The sequence below is a fragment of the Macaca thibetana genome, chromosome 3, assembly GCF_024542745.1.
Source record: "Macaca thibetana thibetana isolate TM-01 chromosome 3, ASM2454274v1, whole genome shotgun sequence".
NCBI classification, from domain to species: domain Eukaryota; kingdom Metazoa; phylum Chordata; class Mammalia; order Primates; family Cercopithecidae; genus Macaca; species Macaca thibetana.
In genome coordinates, this window is record NC_065580.1 from 94,085,206 (window position 1) to 94,106,418 (window position 21,213).

Sequence of the window (21,213 nt, forward strand, 5' to 3'; positions counted from 1 at the left end):
CCTCACTCCACTGGCTAAGGACTTTCGGCTGCAATGATGGGTATTCTCATCTGTAGCACACTTAATCATCATTAAGCTTTTCCAGCCTCAGGTCAACAGTATTGGGAGGTTGGTTTCTCACTGGAGGGTCGGGAACAAGATGCCAGAACCCTTCTTCCAGAGCCTGCAGCGAGTTAAGGCCGAAGGTATGCCTCTGGCGGGCTCATCTTCCAACACAGAAGAGCCCGCCGCCCCTCTCTGGTTGCCGCGCAACGGCGTCGTTCTGATCCAGGGTAGGTGCAGGGCGGCTGGAAGCACGTGTCGCCGCTTCCTCATTCTAAGACTACATCCCCCACAATGCTGCGCGCTGTGGGCGGCTGGCCCCCGAGTGCGGGAAGGGCCGGCCGGGAGGCGGAGCGGAAGCCGAGTGCGAGGGACGAGCGGAGTAAAATCTCCACAAGCTAGGAACAAACCTCGTCCCGACTCCCACCCCCCGGCCTTTCTCCAGCCCGATCTGGAGGCTGCTTCGCCAGTGCGGGACGCATCTGACGCCCGCTTATCAGCTCTCGCTGCGTCGCCCCGGCTCAGAAGCTCCGTGACGGCGGCGACCGTGACGGGAAGTCCGCGGCAAGGTAGTGAGTAGGGGGCGAGTCTGCCAGCCGGGCCCGCACCTCTAGCGCAGCCCCTCCGCCTCGGCGGCCGCTCCTCCCCCGCCGCGCCCCCGTCCCCGGTCCCCGCCCAGCTAGGGCCGCTGCCGCGGAAACCCGGCTTAGGAACGGGCCGGCAGCCTCCGGCCGCGGCCGGCAAGGCTCTTTGTCCCTTTCTTTGGGCCGTGCCTCTGCCCCTCCGCGTCTGACAGCCGCGGTCCCTTGGCCCGGACGGGGAACCGAGCGTGGCTGGGGCTGCGCGAGTCGAGCGGGGCGGGCTCGGTCCGGAGCTGCGGGATGGAGAGTCCAGGCGGCACCGCACTCACTTCTTTTTCTGTTTTTGACAGCTCAGTTCTCTTCTACTTTGGGAGAGAGAGAAAGTCAGATGCCCCTTTTAAACTCCCTCTTCAAAACTCATCTCCTGGGTGACTGGTAAGGATGAACTTAAACTGCCGTGTTGATTGTTGACTGTGGCGGTAATGAGAATGGCTCAGCCAGCGAGGGTTCGAATCCTGCCTGGGTTTCTCTCACTGCCTGCCTTGGTGATCTTGGTTACTTAAAGGCTCTAAGCCTGAGTTTTCTCATCCATCAAAACACACACGTTTACGTTGTTAGAATTAAGAATATAGACCTATAACGTCATTAGTACTTCATTTGATGAAAAGATCCTTTGTGATACTTTATTAGCTATGACTGAAGTGACCGAAGTGGCCTCTGGACTTGAGTTTTGTGCTTTTCTTTTCTTTCTTTCTTTCTTTTTTTTTTTTTTGAGACGGAGTCTCTCTCTGCAAGAGCTCACTGCAAGCTCCGCCTCCCGGGTTCACGCCATTCTCCTGCCTCAGCCTCCCGAGAAGCTGGGACTACAGGCGCCCACCACCACTCCCGGCTAATGTTTAGTAGAGACGGGGTTTCACCGTGTTCGCTAAGATGGTCTCGGTCTCCTGACCTTGTGATCTGACCGCCTCAGGGCGGCCTCCCAAAGTGCTGGGATTACAGGCGTGAGCCACCGCTTCCGGCGCTTCTCTTTTTTTAGTCATTAATACCTGGGTTTTGTGTTCTTCACTTTATCTTAAACCTAACGAAAAGATTCGTTAACATATGCCGTCTTCCTCATTTCTGCTGTTTTGAGATGGCTGAGACTGTTCTTAGGAAATTGATGACTCTGCTTTTCTGTGGATCAGCTTTAGAGATGCAAGTATTTATTCACCTCTCCCCTCCCTGTCAGTTGTGTCCTTTGGGGATCCTTAGAGGCGCTTAAGTGTTTGTTTCATCAGAGTAGGCATCCAGGTATTCTACAGTCCTGCCTCTGGGCTTCACCATGTTTACCTTGGGTCAACTTTTTTCTACTTCTGTCTGCATCTTCTCACTGATTAATAATTTCCCCAGTTTGGGATTTGTGTTTTTTTACAAGTTGTAGTTTTTGTTCACAAGACACCCTGAGTGACTGCAATAAATTCCGTCAGGAATGACTTGATAATTTCACATTGGTCCCTTTTCAGTTTCAGTTCTTGCACTATTTTCTCCTGAATTTTACTGACGTTGGTTATGAATTTTTCTTCAAGGAAATCTCTATGATCCTTAATTGAAGTTTATTTTTCACTTAAAATGTCTGCTCTGTACTACTTTGAGTTCAAACACTATTACACAATATGTGCAATAACAATCCTGAGTAAGTGCTGTTTTAAAACACGCAGTTGTAGGGGGAAAAAGCCAGTGGGCCTGATGAATTGCTGGTGTTATTTCTTTAGTGACAGATTAATTTTTAAAATATATGTGAGGAAGAAAAGGAGAAATCTAAGGATGTATTTTATAAGCATAACAGAGAGCCAGAGAATAAATAAGTGGAAAACTTATTTAAACTGTGGAAAACTTACTTAAACTGTGGAAAAAGGCACATGCACATAAAATTTCTGACTCACTCTAAAACGTGTTGCGAAAATACTTATTTTGAGGAAAATGTTTCTATGTTGGTGTTATTTAGTGCAGTGTAGGACAGACAGTAATGGCTATGGAAATAGGAGTCCTTAGTGTTGTCCTTGCTCTGTCACTATCTGTGAAACCTTAGATTACTTTGTGGTCCTCAATTTCCTCATCTCTAAAATAGTGAATTGGTCTGATTCCAAGGACTTTTCTAGCTCAGACTTTCAATGATAAAGGTTTTTGGAGGTTTTTTAAAATGCGTAAACAAAATTGGTGTAAACCCTTTTAGTCATTTGTGTTCTTAGTGTTTCTTCCTGCTTCAGGTCATATAATTCTTTCAAACTACCTTGAAGGAGGGAATACATATGAGACAACAAGAAAGCTGCCAGAAATCAGAATCTCTACTGGCCAGTTTTCACTCTGTCTTGAGCTGCACAGTTTCTCTGCATTTTTGACATGCTTTGTTCTCTTTCTCCCTACTCTGTATCTTTTGCTCATAGCCTCTATACCTGTTGTGCCTGATTCTTCATGACTTTACCTGTCAATCCCCTCACCCAACTTTATTATTTTCATGACTTCTCCTTCAGCTCCTTCTGCCAACTGCCTGGTTTTCCCTGGGGCCTCTTTGTTTGAGGCCAGAGATTCTAGCCTAGTTGGCTGTGGAACAGGAGGTGGGGTCATGTGGCACAAAACATGATTGGCCAAGGCTGTGACAGGTCAAGCTCTGTGATTAAAGTATCTGGTGCTGCACAGTGTGTGTCTATGTATATGTATATGTATAGGGTTTTTGTTTTTTTTTTTTTGAGACAGAGTCTTGCTCCGTCACCCAGGCTGGAGTGCAGTGGTGCTGGCTCACTGCAACCTCTGCCTATATTGGGTTCAAGCAATTCTTGTACCTCATGCCCAGCTAATCTTTGTAGTTTTAGTAGAGACAGGGTCTTACCATGTTGGCCAGGCTGGTCTTGAACTTCTGACCTCAAGTGATCTGCCTGTGTCGGCTTCCCAAATGGTGGGATTACAGGTGTGAGCCATGGAGCCCAGCCTGCATAGTTTATTTTATTGTACATTTTAGTTTAGTTAGTTTAGTTTGAGACAGCCTTGCTCTGTCACCCAGCTTGGAGTGCAGTGGTGCGATCTTGGCACACTGCAACTTCCACCTCCCGGGTTCAAGTGATTCTTGTGCCTCAGCCACCCAAGTAACTGAGTTTACAGGCATGCAACACCATGCCTGTCTAATTTTTTGTATTTTTAGTAGTGATAGGATTTCACCATGTTGACCAGGCTGGTCTTGAACGCCTGACCTCAAGTGATCCGCCCTCCTCAGCCTCCCAAGGTGTTGAGATTACAGGCATGAGCCACTATACCAGGCCATATTTTAGATTAAACTTTTACTGTAGCGTAATGCTTAGTTTTCTTTTTGCCTTAACATTTTCTGTTTTTATCCCTGCCTCACTGTACCATTTTTCTTTTATCTGTTTTTGTAATATTCAGTGCTGTTGTCTTCTCTTCCGTCTCCCAAATGTGCCATCTAAAAATGATCTGATGTCTTGACACTCATTTCCGTATCTTAGCTGGAATGTTAGTGTAGCTTCTCTCAAGGCAGTGCATTTTAAATCTTAGACCTTATTATGGAGTGAATGGGGCTGTGTTCTGTGTTAATCCCCCCACCCCCCAAACAATATTAACCTCAGGGAGTATTACATAGAGAAAATATTTTAGGAATGCTCCTTTTCCCCTGAAATTACATTCCGGGGTCAAGTCTGTGGAGGACTTTTTTTTGGTTTGTTTTTGGAGAGAACTGTTTGAACCTCTGAGCTGTGGTGAACATACTGTGTCTTTTTGTAGTAAATCTATGCCTCTTTAGCTGAAATTCCTTTGGAGACTAATAGGCAGTAGTTCTTCTAGTACCTTTGGCTGAGTGAAAGCTTCTCTATCTGCTAGTTGCTATTGCTGTTGATAGTTACTTTAGCTATAGTTATAATGGCACAAAATGTAGAGCACTGAATAGATGCAAAAATGAGATTTGAATGAGAGATTATAAGGTAGGATTAGCCATCTATTTGTCTTTTTAATGTTGCTGTTGCTATGTTTGCTTAAAATAAAAGGAAGTACTTCATGACAGATGACAGGGAGTGTGAAATGCAGTATTTTTTTTAACTTTTTTGTTACAATCCATAGTAAGAGATCTTTTTATATCAAGACTCCATAGATGGCTGGGTATGGTGGTATGCGCCTGTAGTCAGTCCTAGCTACTAGGGAGGTTGAGGTGGGAGAATCACGTGGGCCCAGGAGTTTGAGACTGGCCTGGGCGACATAGGTAGATCTCGTCTCAATAATTAAAAAAAAAAAGACTCCATGCGTGTATAACGTGCAGACACTGTGTCTGCATAGGCTGGACTCAGTGGCTCATGCCTGTAATCCCAGCACTTTGGGAAGGTGAGGCAGGAAGATCGCCTGAGCTCAGGAGTTTGAGACCAGCCTGGGCAACATAGTGAGACCTTGTCCCTGCTAAAAATAAAGTTTGTCAAACGTGGTGGCACACACCTGTAGTCCCAGCTGCTTAGGAGGCTGAGGCAAGGGTGGAGGACCTCTTGAGTCTGGGAGATCAAGGCTCAGTGAGCTATGGCCACTGCATTCTAGAGCCTGGGCAACAGAGCCAAACCCTGTCTCAAACGGCAACAACTGTGTATGCATGCATGTGTCTGTATACGTAAAAATAAACTGGAAATTTCACAAAACAAAATTGGTGTGTACAGTCTACTCTGATGATTTCTATTTTATCTTGTGTTTTGAAAAAGTGCTTGTTGCAAACTCTTGATTTTGTTCCCTGCTTTTGAAAAACGGTGGAGTCCCGGGCTGAGAGTTTGGATGCCTAATGTTTCTCTGTATGGTTGACTTTGAGTAGTCATTAATTCTCTTTGTGCTTCATTTTTCTTATCTTTATAATGAAGGTGTTCTAGTTTAAATATTTGCTGATTTTTTGTTTGATTTAATTAATTAATTAAATTTTGAGATAGAGTCTCACTCTGTCACCCATAGCTCATTGAAACCTGGTACTCCTGGGCTTGAGTGGTCCTCCTGCCTCACTCTCCAGAGTAGCCGGGACTACAGGTGCGCACCACCATGCCCGGCTAATTTTTAATTTTTTTTTTATAGTGACTGCATCTTGCAGTGTTGCCCAGGATGGTCTTCTTGTACTTCTGACTTCAAGAAGTCCTCCTACCTCAACCTTGTAAAGTGCTGGAATTACAAGTGTGAACCACCATGCCCAGCCTGTTTTACTTTTCTCTGGAAATAAAGTTGGACTAAAGACAAGTATATATCTTTATGTCTCTGGCCAGGGAGAAACTACTGAAAAGTGGCTTAAATATTTGGCTGTTTACATAGTGTGCTGTTTGGCAAGTGGCATAATAGAGCTTTGAACAGCACTTTTCTCTAAAGATCTTGTAAAGTGGAGTAGACATGTTAATGCCTGTAATAAATATAAAAATTTAGAAAAAAAATTTATCCATGTTTGTTTCTCTACTTTTGTGTTTCTTAACAGGGAATATTTTGGAGTTTGAAAAATTATATTTAAAATGCTTAATATGAGTTTTAAGTAAATGCACAGACAGATTGCTACCTAGACCTTATTTCATACCTGATCTTGCCACTGCCCCTTTCAGGTTAGAGAACACCAATAAGAATATATTTTTCTTTGTAAACACCACCATATCAGATCATTACTATTCCTGTATATTACCAACAGTGGAACTGCCATTTTCATAAGACAGGGGAACACAAAGCTTTCTTTGCTTGCGGGTTTCCTTCTGTTCACTTTGTATGATTTCTCCAGACCAGGCCATTTCATGCTGTGCTTTGGGAGCCCTCTCATTCTCATTTGTTTGTATTGAGGAAAATAGAAATAAGGAATTTGTTGCCTGCTCCCAAGATTCTGGTAAAAGAAGAATTCTAAAGTTTTATTGGAAGGAAATTGGAACCAGACTTTGTACTTCCTCTTCTTTCTCAAATCAGATATTACCCCCTCATTATTCCTTGACCTCACACCTCAGGTAGATGTTGCAAGAAACATCACCCTTATTTTTCCTTCATAGCAGTTTATCACAAGCTGAGATAAGTTGTTTGTTGTCCCATTCCTATTAAAATAGTGTCCAGAAAAACAGGAATCCTGTCTTTCATATCTTGCTTTACCTTTCACATCTCTGGTTCCTGGCACATGGTAGGTGCTTTGCTATTGTGAATGAATTAGTGAACAAATGAATGAGTAAACCAAGTTATTTCATGGCTTAAGTGGAACTGCATGTAGTAAAGGTTGTGTTTTGAGCCTGGGCCTTTATGCACTGCCTCCACCCTCCACCTCCAGTTCTTTTTTTCTGGAAATGTGTTATCGCTATGTTTGCTGATCATGGTGGAGGTCTCTACCTTTAGAAGACTTTGTATTTATCTTTGTTTTACTTCATATGTTTTTATCTTCTAGTTTTTTGCCTGTATAAAAACTAGCATATAAGACTTCCGAAATCCTTCTTGTAGCAACTTTATAATAGTAGGATTTATGTGAATACAGTTTATTTGAAACTTTAAGAGCCAGGTTAATAATTTAGTGAATAGTTCCAATTAGGCATCTTCAGGATCATTGTCCTAAACTGCCGTTACTATTTTCTGGTTACATTCTTTTAAAGCAAAAAAGAACAAAGCTTCGTTTAATACAATTTATTCTGTATTTACAAACACAGTCTTTCTAGTGGAAGTAAGGAAGGTAGTGTGGTGTAGAGAAAACCCTAGACAGTGAGTCAGGACCTGTATTCTGGACCAGTAGGATTTCTGCCATTAACTGATTGTTTCATTTTTAGGCAAGACACTTAACATATCTGGGCTTCAGTTTCTTCATCTGAAATGCAAGGGAAATGGATTAGGTTTCTTCTCAGGTTCTTCCAGTCTAGAAAAGGATAATTGAAGATACTTTACCCCCAAATTTCTATCCTCTGTTCCTCTACCCCAAAACTCATTGCAGGGAGATCACATTGCTGCATGGGAGAAGGTGGGGTTAGGTTCAGGGATGTGTTTTAAAGTAAACATAAGGCATTTTTCAGTGATGGCTGATTGTTCACAAGGCTCTGTAGGGGATGTGGCAGCAGTGTAAGGCTTGTTGTTCTTGCCCATAAGGGACCTGGGACTTAAACAAGGAGACACGGCTTACACACATGCTTGGATGATGTGATGTATCAAATTAATTGGTATGAAGTAACATGCTGTGGGAGTTAGAAGATCAGTGTGGGGTAGAATAAGGTAAGGAGGTTTTGAAATCCTCCTATCTGAGGTAAGATTTAAACAGATATTCTACCTCGTCTCCTTTCAGACTACTTGGAAGATGAACTGTTCTCATCAGCAACATGCTGTTATGTCATCTTTTAGGAGTAGGTAATGCTCCAGTGACTTCATACCAATGATATTTTCATGTTGTCCACAAATTCTGAGTAGAAACTTTTTCAAGCTTGTAGCCTCCCTGAGAGCTGACTGTTATTAACTGAATGAGAGGATATCAGGAAACATGTAAAGACACATGCTGGGTAAATAAAAATATCATATAAATGTAAGATATAATTATTACTGTTGTATGAAGCAGAGAGAAGACTGGCTGGATTGGAGGAGATATATTTGTGACTGAGTTTGCATGTTAGATTTTAAGTGCAGTGTGAAACTGTTGAAAGGTTTTTAATCAGGAGAATGTGATATGCTTGTGTGTGTGTGTGTGGTAAAAAATACATAATCTAAAATTTATCATTTTAACATTTAAGTGTACAGTTCAGTGACATTAAGTAGATTCACATCATTGTGCAACCATTACTACCATCCATCTCCAGAACTACTTCATCATCCCCATCTGAAACTCTGTACCCATTAAATCATAACTTTCTATTCTCTTCTTTCACATTGTAGCATGTATCAGAACATCTTACTTCCTTAGGGCTGAATACTATTCCATTGTATGTAGATGCCACATTTTATTTATCTGTTTATCTATTGATGGACACTTGGGTTGTTTCCACCTTTCGGCTGTTATGAATAATGCTGCAGTGAACGTTGGCATACACATATCCCTTTGGGTTCCTGCTTTCATTTCTTTTGTGTATATATCCAGAAGTTCAGTTACAGATTGTATGATAATCCTGTGTTTAAGTTTTGGAGGAAATGCCATACTGTCTTCCCCAGCAGCCGCACCATTTTATGTGCCCACCAGCAGAGCAGAAGAGTTTAAGTTTGTTCACATCCTTGCCAACACTTGTTTTCTGGGTTTTTTTTTTTTTTTTTTTTTTTATGATAGCTATCCTAATGGGTGTAAAGTGGTATTTCATAGTGGTTTTAATGTACATTTCCCTATGATTAATGAGGTTGAGCATTTTTTTTATTGGCAAAATGTCTTCAAATTATGAGTTTTGTTTTTGGAATAATATTTGATTGCTCTGAGAAGAACGGATTGAAGTAGGGTTGGAGAGGAGTCTGGCAAACCACTTGACAAGCAGCTATAGGAATCCACTTGGAGGTGGTGGTAGTTGGATCACACTCTGTTGCCCTTCTTCAGGTCTAGTGCTTTACTGATACTTCATTTTAAGTGTGTCCCCTCTCCTTAGTTATTCTACCTTTGTGCCATATAGACTAATTACTTTTGTGATTTCTGCAGTTGGTTGAGAACTTTCTCCTGGGAATCTTTTTTTTTTTTTTTTTTTGAGGCAGAGTCTCACTCTGTCGCCCAGGCTGGAGTGCAGTTTCGCTATCTCGGCTCACTGCAAGCTCTGCCTCCCGGGTTCATGCCATTTTCCTGCCTCAGCCTCCAGAGTAGCTGGGACTACAGGCGCCTGTCACCACACCCAGCTAATTTTTTTTTGTATTTTTAGTAGAGACAGGGTTTCACCATGTTAGCCGGGATGGTCTCGATCTTCCGACCTCGTGATCCGCCCGCCTCGGCCTCCTAAAGTGCAGGGATTACAGGCATGAGCCACCGTGCCTGGCTTTCTCCTGGGAATCTTAAAAATATTCAAGAGTTTATCTTAGGCCAAAATAAGAATGGTGACGATGATTTATTTTTTGCCTTAAAAACTCCAGGCCAGGCACAGTGGCTCACACCTGCCATCCCTTTGAAAAGACTGAGGCAGGAGGATCACGTGAGGCCAGGAGTTCGAGACCAGACTGGGCAATGTAATGAGACCCCTCTAAAAAAAAAATACAAAAATTAGCTGGGCATGGTGGTGTGCACCTGTAGTCCCAGGCCATTCAGAAAGCAAAGGTGGGAGGATTGCTTGAGGCCGGGAGGCCGAGGCTGCAGTGAGCTGAGATTGTGCTACTATACTGCTAGTCTGGGCAATACAGCGAGACCCTGTTTCAAAAGCAAAAAACAAAAAACAACTCTAGTTGTTAATTTGGTGAATTTCAAGTTTTGTTTTTTTTTTAAGTGATTAATAGAAAATTAATATAGTGGCTTAGAAATTAAGATTTAAAAGTTTTTAGATTATAGACTGTTTTGATGGAGGAAGTACTCCAATAAAAACTATGCCAGATGGTAGCCATAAGCCCTTGGCCTCAGTGTTGGCCTATCAGGTTTCCAGTTAGTGACTCTGTCCTTATCTCAGTGGCCTTCTGGGGGCTGGATCAGTACTTGAAACATAAAGAAAACTTGGGGAGGTTCAAAGTGCAAGCTCCTCTGTTGTTTGCAGTTTTGAACATTGCACAGAAAGAAGAGACATTGAATCTTTCTTTTTTTTCTTTTCTAAGGATTGAGGCTAATAATCATTTTCCTTTCTAATCACTAAATTAAAAGTACATAAGTAAATTACCTTCCATTGCTAAAGAAGTCAAAACTTCTTACCTTTTTTTTTTTTTCTTATGTGAAATCACAGACAGTTCTCTGAGAATAGAACAGTGAGTGTATTCATATCGGCCCTGGAGAATAAAGTAATACCAGTGGAAATTGTTTCCTCTTCACTTTACTTCTACTTTTGCCTTATAAATATAGGGCCTAGCCTACCCTGGGGGTAATGACTCAGGTTCCAGCAGTGGTCACCTGTTTTCAATCCCCCTCACCCATTCCTCTTCAAGGTCCTCACGGTGTCAGCTGAAGAATGACAAGGTTCATAAATTTGGAAAGGAGAGCTTTATTTCTTATAAAGCGTTGCAGCCTGCAGGGTGATCATTCTGACAGGCTGGGAAGCATAGCCTCCGGCCTGAAGCCAGAAACAGACACTTGGAGAGAGGGACAAAGGGAACAGGAATTTATGCTGAGCAGAGTGGCCGAATATACATATTTAATAAGTTAAGGCGTCATGAATATTTATGAAAGGAGAAACATGTGCATGCACAATTGAGCTTCATGCTCCTTCCTAGGTCCTACATATAAAAAAATTGTGGCGTTAGCATGATTCCGGAGTGGAGTTTTCAGCCCTCTGATGTCAAAAGGTAAAGTGGAGGACATGAAAACCCTTACTGTTCTTCCTGTGTAGACTGGCCAGAACTACTCTGTGGCTGGTGGTCTCTTATCAGGAAGAAATGCTTGTAGGTTGTTTTGTTGAAACTGCAGAATGGAGGGGCAGCAGTCAGGCAGTTGGTTGAGATCAGTGGTGGAGTCTTTTGAAAGGCCTGGTTTCTGTTTAGTCCAAGTTTGTTCAACCTGCGACCCATGGGCCGCATGGGACGGCTTTGAATGCGGCCCAACACATATTCATAAACTTTATTAAAACACTGTGAGTTTTTTTGTGATTTTTAAATTTTTTTAGCTCATCAGCTATCGTTACTGTTAGTGTATTTTATGTGTGGTCAGAACAGTTCTTCCAGTGTGGCCCAGGGAAGCCAAGAGATTGGACACCCCTAATTTAGCCCTTAGAGAATAATGCCTAATGGCATGATGATAATGGCAGTTATCAAGGGAGGGAAGTATAATGAAGTGTGTCTGACCGCCCATCCTGTTATAACTGCCTAATGGCGGTTCTAATGGGTTCTCCTTGCCTGATGCCTAGACAGAACCGATTTATCAAGGTGGGAATTGCAATAGAGAAAGAGTTTAATTCATACAGAGCCAGCCGTATGGGAAACCAGAATTTTATTATTACTCAAACCCATCTCACTGAAAACTCAGGGATTGGAGTTTTTAATGATAATTTGGTAGGTAGGGGGTCAGAAAGTGGGGAGTGCTGATTGGTCAGGTTGGAGACAAAATCATAGAATCATGACTCTTCAAAGCTGTCCTCTTGCACTGAGTCATTTCCTAGGTGGGGGCCACAAGACCAGATGAGCCAGTTCATTGATCTGGGCGGTATCAGCTGATCCATCTATCTCAAGCACTGATCTTCAGTTTGACAGTAGTGTTATTACCCCCAAGAACAATTTGGGGAGGTTCAGAATTTTGCAGCCTCCAGCTGTGTGACTTCTAAACCTTAATTTCTAATTTTTTCTTTTTTTTTTGAAATGGAGTTTCACTCTTGTTGCCCAGGCTGAAGTGCAATGATACAGTCTCAGCTCACTGCAACTTCGGCCTCCTGGGTTCAAGCGATTCTTCTGCCTCAGCCTCCTGAGTAGCTGTGATTACAGGCATGCGCCACCACGTCCGGCTAATTTTGTATTTTTAGTAGAGACAGGGTTTCACCATTTTGGTCAGGCTGGTCTTGAACTCCTCACCTCAGGTGATCCACCCACCTCGGCCTCCCGAAGTGCTGGGATTACAGGTGTGAGCCACCACACCTGGCCAATTTCTAATTTTGTAGCTAATTTATTAGTCCTGCAAAGGTAGTCTAGTCCTCAGACAGGAAGGGGGTTTGTTTTGGGAAAGTTAAACTAAAAACTAAGTTAAACTATAACCTAAGTTCCCGCCAGTGCTGTGGCTTATGCCTCTGATCCCAGCACTTTGGGAGGCTGAGGCAGGTGGATAGCTTGAGCTCAGGTGTTTGAGACCAGCCTGGCAACATGGCAAAGGCCCTTCTCTACAAAAAAATTAGCCAGGTGTGGTGGCGTGTTCCTGTGGTCCCAGCTACTTGGGAGGCTGAGGCCAGCGGATAACTTGAGCCTGGGAGGTGGAGGCTGCAGTGAGCTGAGATTGCACCACTGTACTCCAGGCTGAGTGACAGAGCGAGACCCTGTCTTTAAAAATAAATAAATAAATAAATTTTAAAAAAAGTTCTTAAGGATTGTTTTCAGTAAGCTGTCAAATATCTTTGTGAAATGCACTGTTCTGACTCAAGACACATTTCTACCTAAAGAATTTTGCTCCATTTGATGTAGTCAAAGAGTTTTTTCACTGGACATTTTGGTGATTCACACCTTTCTTACTCTCCTGGTTTTTCTAGATTCTGTGATTGTTAACACCTTTCTGTGTTTTAAAAACCTGAAGTATAACCTTTTAATTTTTTCTTAAATTACATAAATGCATACCTTTCTCATTTGAAATCTGAAATTGTAAATTTGGAAATACAGAAAAATGTTCCAACCTGTTTGTTTGTTTATTTGTTTTTGAGACAGGGTCTTGCTCTGTTACCCATAGTACAGTGGAATGATCGTGGCTCACTGTACCCTTGACCTCTCAGGCTCAAGCAATCCTGCCGTCCCAGCTTCCTGGGTAGCTGGAACTATAGCCACCATGCCTGGCTAATTTTTAGAATTTTTGTATAGAGATGAGGTCTTCCTGTGTTGATCAGACTGGTCTCAAACTCCTGGGCTCTAGGGATACTCCCACCTATGCCTCCCAAAGTGTTGGGCTTACAGGTGTAAGCCACTGCCCCGGTCTCTTAAGTGTTTTAGTACCTGCCATTAAATAGTCATCATTCTTTATGTCTGGCATATTTTTGTATGATATAAACTTAGAAATTGTAACTTATTTTTTATCTTAGATTGCATCTTAGATTGGATGCTTCCTGAGGTTACCTTATTCCCATTAGTAATAATTTCTAGTGGCATTTTCAAATGTTGGCACACTCTGTTTATATTGTGGGAATTCTTTTTAGAAAGGCATTTTGATTTTCCAATCCTTTTTCTTTCCTACTTCCTCACTTTCATTTTGATGTTTTTTCTTTTCTTTTTTTTTTTTTTTTGAGGAAGAATAGCTTTTAGGTATTTAGGTTGGTGACATGTTTGAATAGACTGAGATCTCCTATATATCTCATTATAATGTCCATGGTTTTAGTTACAAATGAGAAACCATTTGAAGAGTTTTATGACCATGGTTGCGGTTTTTTCAGGTATTTTCAATGAATTGACGTTTGTTTCTAGTTTAAACTTTGAAAAGATACGTAAGTGAGACTGGTAAAAGACTAGAAAGCTTACTTAGTGGTGGAGAAAGTTGTCAAATATATATGGTATAGTTCCAAATAAAAATTATAGAATATTTTCTTTGTAGTTGTCTGTTCTGTTACTGATACAGATTAAGACTAATACTGTTTTTCTTCTTAATTTTACAGAGTTAATAGAGTGGATACAACCTTTCTGAAGATGAAGAATATACAATATTGAGGAGATTTTTTTCTTTTTTCTTTCAAGTCTTGATTTGTGGCTTGTCTCAAGTTACCACTTTTCAGTCAAGTCTGTTTGTTTGCTTCTTCAGAAATGTTTTTTACAATCTCAAGAAAAAATATGTCCCAGAAATTGAGTTTACTGTTGCTTGTATTTGGACTCATTTGGGGATTGATGTTACTGCACTATACTTTTCAACAACCAAGACATCAAAGCAGTGTCAAGTTACGTGAGCAAATACTAGACTTAAGCAAAAGATATGTTAAAGCTCTAGCAGAGGAAAATAAGAACACAGTGGATGTCGAGAATGGTGCTTCTATGGCAGGATATGGTAAGATAACTGTAGAATATTTCTAGTCTCCTCCGATCCCTGTTTAAAGATGGTTGTGGAAATTGAACTTATTACTTCATGCATAGGTCTTTGCAAAGTAATTTTTTCTTTACTTTTTATTATGAAAATTTCAAATATACTGAAAAATAGAGATACTATGATAAATATGTACATATTCATCATCCAGATTTAACAGTTATTAACATTTGGCAACATTTGTTTTATCTAAGTGTTGAAGAGTATTTATAGAAATTGTGACATTTCGCTGCTAGATATGTATCGCTGAAAAAAATGTATCTTGGAGGCCAGGCGTGGTGGCTCACGCCTGTAATCCCAGCACTTTGGGAGACCGAGGCGGACGTATCACGAGGTCGGGAAATCGAGACCATCCTGGCTAACATGGTGAAACCCCATCTCTGCTGAAAATACAAAAAAAAAAAAAAAAATTAGCCAGGCATGGTGGCACGTGCTTGTAGTCCCAGCTACTTGGGAGGTTGAGGCAGGAGAATCATTTGAACCTGGGAGGTGGAGGTTGCAGTGAGCTGAGATCGCTCCACCACACTCCAGCCTGGGTGGCAGAGTGAGACTCCGTCTCAAAAAAAAAAAAAAAAAACAAGAAAAACCAAAAATGTATCTTGGCCTGGTATAGATGGCTCACACCTGTAATCTCAGTACTCAGTACTTTGGGGGGCCAAGGTGGGAAGATTGCTTGAGCCCAGGAGTTTGAGACTAGCCTAGTAGCCTAGGCAACATAGTGAGACCTCTACTAAAAATACAAAAAATATCAGCCAGGCATGGTGGCGGGTGCCTGTAATTCCAGCTACTCGGGAGACTGAGGCAGGATGAGGCAGGAGAATCTCTTGAACCAGAGAGGCAGAGGTTGCAGTGAGCCGAGATAGTGCCACTGAATTCTAGCTTGGGCAACAGAGTGAGACTGCATCTCAAAGAAAAAAAAAATTAGCCAGGCGTGGTGATACACACCTTTAGCCTTAGCTAGTCAGGAGGCTGAGGTGGGAGGATCGCTTGAGCCCAGGAGGTCAAGGATACAGTGAGCCATGTTTGCACCACTATACTCCAGCCTAGGCAAGACAGTGAGACCTCATCTCTTAAAAAAAATGTCTTAAAAAATGACCTCTTTGGACATAATACCAGTATCATATCTAGTTTATGTTTAAATTTTCCTGATTATCCCAATATAAGCCATCAATTGTATAGCATTTATTATTTCCTAAGAAGCAGGATTTGCCTATATATCTCCAGTATTGTTTATTGCTATTCTCCCTTCCACATTACTGGGTCCTGCTGTGTTTTAAGTTTCTTCTCATGACATGTTATTTCTTTCCTTTAAGACTTAAAAAGGAGAGAGAACAGATAGTATGGTTCTGTCTGGAACAATGTATATACATGAATGTGAGGATATTTTCTCTATTTCAGTTTTGTTTGTTTAATTAAAAGTTATGGCTGGGCACAGTGGCTCACACCTGTAACCCCAGCATTTTGGGAGGCTGAGGTAGGCGGATTGCTTGAGTCCAGGAGTTTCAGACCAGCCTGGGCAACATGGTGAAACCATTTCTCTACAGAAAATACAAAAGTTAGAGGAACGTGGTGGCGCACACTTGTAGTTCCAACTACTTGGAAGGTTCAGGTGGGACAACTGCTTGAGCTTGGGAGGTTGAGGCTGCAGCGAGGCGTGATCACACACCACTGCACTTAAGCCTGGGTGACAGAATGAGACGCTGTCTCAAAAAAAAGTGATACATGCATGTATTTAAATAATCAAAGTATGTTATGATTCCTGTAATGAAAAAGGGCAGTTTTTTCCACTCACAAAAGTCCTCAAATTTCCTGTTCTTTAGAGCCACCCATTTTAAATTCTTTCATCTCATTTTTTTTTTTGGTGATTATTTCTGTATCTAAATAATATGCCCTATGAGCTACTTTTAGATTTTTCAGTTTTAGGTGTTATCTGTTAACTTCTCACTATGCAAGGTGAGAGTTTAGCTTTCTTTCTCACCTAATAATGCATTCCATCCACCCCCCAGGCTGTTGTCACATCCATATCCTTCTTGTCCTTTCATTTTCCCTTCATAATTTTGTTTAGAATAATATTCAGTATTTGTACTATTATGGCCATGTTGATGGTATTCATTATTGAGCCATGTAAATGCATACCTCAGAGATACTGTGGATTCTGTTCCAATCCACACAATAAAGTGAATATCACAATAAGCAAGTCACACAGCTCTTTTGGTTTCCCAGTGCATATAAAAGTTAAGTTTATACTATACTGTAATCTCTTAAGTGTGCAGTAGCATTATGTCTTAAAAAACAATGTACATACCTTAATTAAAAATGCTTTATTGCTAAAATATGCCAACAATCATCTGAGCCTTCAGCAAGTCATACTCCTTTTGCTGGTGGAGGATCTTGCCTTGATGTCAAAGGTTGCTGACTGATCAGGGTGGTGGTTGCTGAAGGTTGGGGTGGCTGTGGCAATTTCATAAAATGAGACAATACTGAAGTTTGCCACATTGATGGACTCTTCTTTTCATGAAAGATTTTTTTTTTTTTTTGTAGCATGGATTATTTGATAGCATTTTACCTGCAGTAAAACTTCTTTCAAAACTGGAGTCAATCCGCACAAATCCTACTGCTGCTTTACCAATAAATTTTACATAATATTCTAAATCCTTCGTTGTCATTTCAACAGTGTCCACAGCATCTTCACCAGTAGATTCCATCTCAAAAAACTACTTTCTTTCCTCTTCCATAAGAGCAGCTCCTCATCTGTTCAAGTCTTGTCATGAGATTACAGCAATTCAGTCTCATTTTCAGACTCCACTTCTAATTCTGCAGTTACTTCCTCCACTGAAGTCTTGAACCCCTCAAAGTCATCCATGAGTGTTGGAATCACCTTCTAATTCATTCATTCATTCTTGTAAATGTTGACAGTTTTACCTCCTTTCATGAATCATAAATATTATTAATGGCATCTAGAATAGTGAATCCTTTCCAGAAGGCTTTCAGTTTACTTTGTCCAGACCCATCAGCTCTGGCCTTATGAAATGTATTTCTTAAATAATAAGACTTAAAAGTCCAAATGACTCCTTTATCGATGGGCAGGAGAATGGATGTTGTGTTAGCAGCCATGGAAACATTAATCTCCTTGTACATCTTCTTCAGAGCTGTTGGGTGACTGGGCACATTGTCAAGGAGCAGTAATATTTTGAAAGGAATCATTTTTTTCTGAACAGTGGGTCTCAACAGTAGGTCTTAGTGGGCTTAAAATGTTCAGTAACTCATTCAGTAAACATATGTTGTCACCCAGGCTTTGTTGTTCCATTTATAGAGCACAGGCAGAATATATTTAGCATAATTCATAAGTGCTCTAGGATTTTCAACATGATAAATGAGCATTGGTTTCAACTGTAAGTCACCAGCTGCATTACCCCCTAAGAAGAAAGTCAGCCTGTCGTTTGAAGCTTTGAAGTCAGGCATTGACTTCTCCTCGCTAGCTATGAAAATCCTAGATGGCATCTTCTTCCTATATAAGACTATCTTGTCTACAGTGAAAATTTGTTGCTTAGCGCAGCCACCTTCATCAATTATCTTAGCTAGGTCTTCTAGATAACTTGCTGCAGGTTCTCCATTAGCACTTGCTGCTTCGCCTTGCACTTGAATCTTACGGAGATGGCTTTTTTCCTTAAACCTCAAAAGCAACCTCTGCTAGCTTCCAACTCTTCTTCTGCAGGTTCCTAACCTCTCTTAGCCTTCATAGAATGGAAGAGAGTTAGGGTCTTGCTCTGGATTAGGCTTTGGCTTAAGAGAATGTTGTGGCTGGTTTGATGTTTTATCCAGACCACTCAGACTTGCTTCATTTCAGCAATAAAGCTGTTTTTCTTTCTTATTATTCATGTGTTCCCTGGAGTAGCACTTTTAATTCTCTTCAAGAACTTTTCCTTTGCAGTCACAGCTTCACTGTTTGGCACAAGGCCTAGCTTTCAGCCTGTCTCAGCTTTCAACATGCTTCCTCACTAAATTTAATCATTTCTGGCTTTTAAAGTGAGAGAAAAGGGACTCTTTCTTACACTTGAACACTCAGAAGCCATTGTAGGGTTACTAATTGGCCTAATTTCAATATTGTTATGTCTAAGGGAATAGGGAGGCCTGAAGAGAGGGAGAGAGACAGAGGAAAGACCAGTCGATGCAGCAGTCAGAACACAGGTAACATTTATGAATTAAGTCTGCTGTCTTATATAGGTACAATTCAAGGTGTCTCAAAACAGTTCCAATGTTAACATCAGCAATTGCTGATCAGATCACCATGGCAGATACAAGAAGAATGAAAAAGTCTGAAATATGATGAGAATTACCAAAATGTGACAGAGACGCAAAGTGAGCAGATACTGTTAGAAAGATGGCACCAATAGACTTGCTCCATGCAGAGTTGCTGCAAACATTCAGTTGTAAAAACACAGTATCTGTAAAGTGAAGTGCAATAAAACAATGTATTTCTCTATTACATTATGGTTACTTTCCTATAAACTTTCACCCTAGAGTATAATAAGTATTGATTTTTGCTTCTTTGCCTAGTTTTCTACGGCATCCCCCTACAGTTGTTTAAATATTCTCCTAGCATATTCAGACACATTAGGCCTTTTAGCACTTCCTGTATATTGAAGAAGTCTTTCCCGATGCCTTCCAGTCAGCTCTGGCCTGGACTGTTTGCTCTCTATAGGATTGCAGCAGTGAATTGTTTTAAGATAACAATTTGTCATCATCTTGTAGATTTATTTTACTCCTCTATTATATTGGATCTCCTATTTTCTAGAATTTTTTAGCTTCCCCTTTATTGGTTATCCCCTGATTTTAAGGGACTAGATCTTCTGGTAGGTTCCTGAGAAAGATGCAGATAGGTAAAAGTTTTGAGTTCTTACATATCTTGAAAAGATCTTTTTTCCCTCAACCCTCATGCTTCATTGTAAGTTTGGCTGGGTACAGAATCCTAAGTTGGAAATAATTTTCCTTGAGATTTTAAAGGCTCTGCTCTGTTCTGTTTTACTCCTTATCCCCCTAGGTTCCAGTGTTCTTTTTGAGAAGCTGATGCTGTTCTTTATCCTTTTTATGTGACTTAATTTTTGGAAACTTGTAAGGTCTTTGTCCCACACCATTCTAAAATTTCTCAATGATGTGACTGGGTATGGGTGTTGGGCCCTCAGCAGGACATCCTGCAATTTATGTCATTCAATTCTGGGATATTTTCTTAATTTATTAATTTGATTTCTATGTTTTTCATTCACTCTTTCTGGCATTCTGTTATTCAGCTTTTGGGCTCTCTGGACTGTTGTCCTCCAGTTTTCCCTTATTTATCATACTTTCCATTTCTATCTTTTTACTTCATTTTTTGAGATGATTTCCTTAGCTTAATTTCCAGATCTTTATGGAGTTTTTCATCTCATCTAATATTTTTAATTTCTAAGAGCTTTATTTTGGGCTGGGTGCGGTGGCTCACACCTGTAATCTTAGCACTTTGGGAGGCTAGGCAGGTAAATCACTTGAGGTTAGGAGTTCGAGACCAGCCTGGCCAACATGGTGAAACCCCATCTCTACTAAAAATATGAAAATTAGCTGGACATGGTGGCAGACACCTGTAATCCCAGCTACTCAGGAGACTGAGGCAGGAGCATCACTTGAATCCAGGAGATGGAGATTGCAGTGAGCCGAGATTACACCACTGCATTCTAGTCTGGGGAGCAGAGTGAGACGCTGTCTCCAGAAAAAAAAAAAAAAAAGCTGTCTTTTGTTACATCTCTGAGGTTACCAATGGTAGCTTTTCTGAAGTGTTTTTATGTTTCTTCCAAGTATATCTGGTGATCGTTTTTCTTTGTATTTGAGAAATGAGACACTAAAAGGTTGATGGCAAATGCTGAGCTTTTGTGTGGTATTCACTATAGGATGATCTGGCTGGGACATTTCCTTGGGTATATCCTTAATATTTACGATGACTTCTTATACCAACTACCTGCCGTTAGGCCTGCAGTAAGGGCACAGTGCTCCACAAGACTGCCCTCACTTCAGACACTAGTTAGGGTATTCACAGGCCACTTTCACTTCTGACCAAGTGGTTACAAATTTGTGGGTTCCCATTACCTCCTCATGTTTGACAATTCACTAGATTGACCCATAAAACTCACTGAAAAGAATTATGCATTACTTTTGATATAAATACTTTATTTTCAATCTATGATTGTTTGAATTTGTGGATGCAGAACCCACAGATACAGAGGTCTAAGGGACATCAGCATCCATGGATTTTGGTATCCATGGTGGGTCCTAGAACCAATTCCCTACAGATACAGAGCCAAGTATACTTACTATTACAGTTTTACTATAGAAGAAGGATAGATACTAGAGCCAGCCAAAGGGAGATACGCATAGGACAAAGTCTGGGAGGGTACAAGATGCAGTTTCTGTTATCCTCTCTTCATAGAACCAGGACACATTACCTTCCTGGCATATCCAACACACATCAATGTGTGATAATATGCAGAATATTGCCCACTAGGAAAGCTCACCTGAACTCCAAAGTACAGTTTTATTGGGGTCTCATTATGTAGGCATGATTGAATTATTGCCTATGTGGTTGAACTTAATCTCCACCCTTCCTCCCCTCCCTGGAAATCAGCTGAAAATCCCCAACTCTCTAATCAAATGGTCGTCCTTTCTGATATGGCCAGCTCCCCAACCCCCGATTCTGAGTCATCCCATTAGCATAAAATATCTCGGGCCCCACTCTGAGTTGCCTCCTTAAGGTAAACTAACAGATGTGGTCCCAGGGGCCTACCATGA

The 21,213-nt window shown here is 41.2% G+C and overlaps 1 protein-coding gene across 2 annotated transcripts in view; it reads left to right on the forward strand.

Moving 5' to 3' along the window:
• The first annotated feature begins 327 nt into the window (after nucleotides 1–327).
• The window catches only part of CCDC126 (coiled-coil domain containing 126), a 41,122-nt gene continuing 20,236 nt past the window's right edge, over nucleotides 328–21,213 (forward strand). The window contains exons 1-3 of one of the 2 annotated variants that reach the window (XM_050783150.1): nucleotides 328–614; nucleotides 974–1,058; nucleotides 13,982–14,364. In XM_050783150.1, coding sequence (XP_050639107.1) covers nucleotides 14,127–14,364 — 238 coding nt within the window. In that variant the 5' untranslated portion in view covers nucleotides 328–614; nucleotides 974–1,058; nucleotides 13,982–14,126. The remainder of the gene's footprint in view (nucleotides 615–973; nucleotides 1,059–13,981; nucleotides 14,365–21,213) is intronic. The other variant, XM_050783149.1, reaches the window with a different exon arrangement.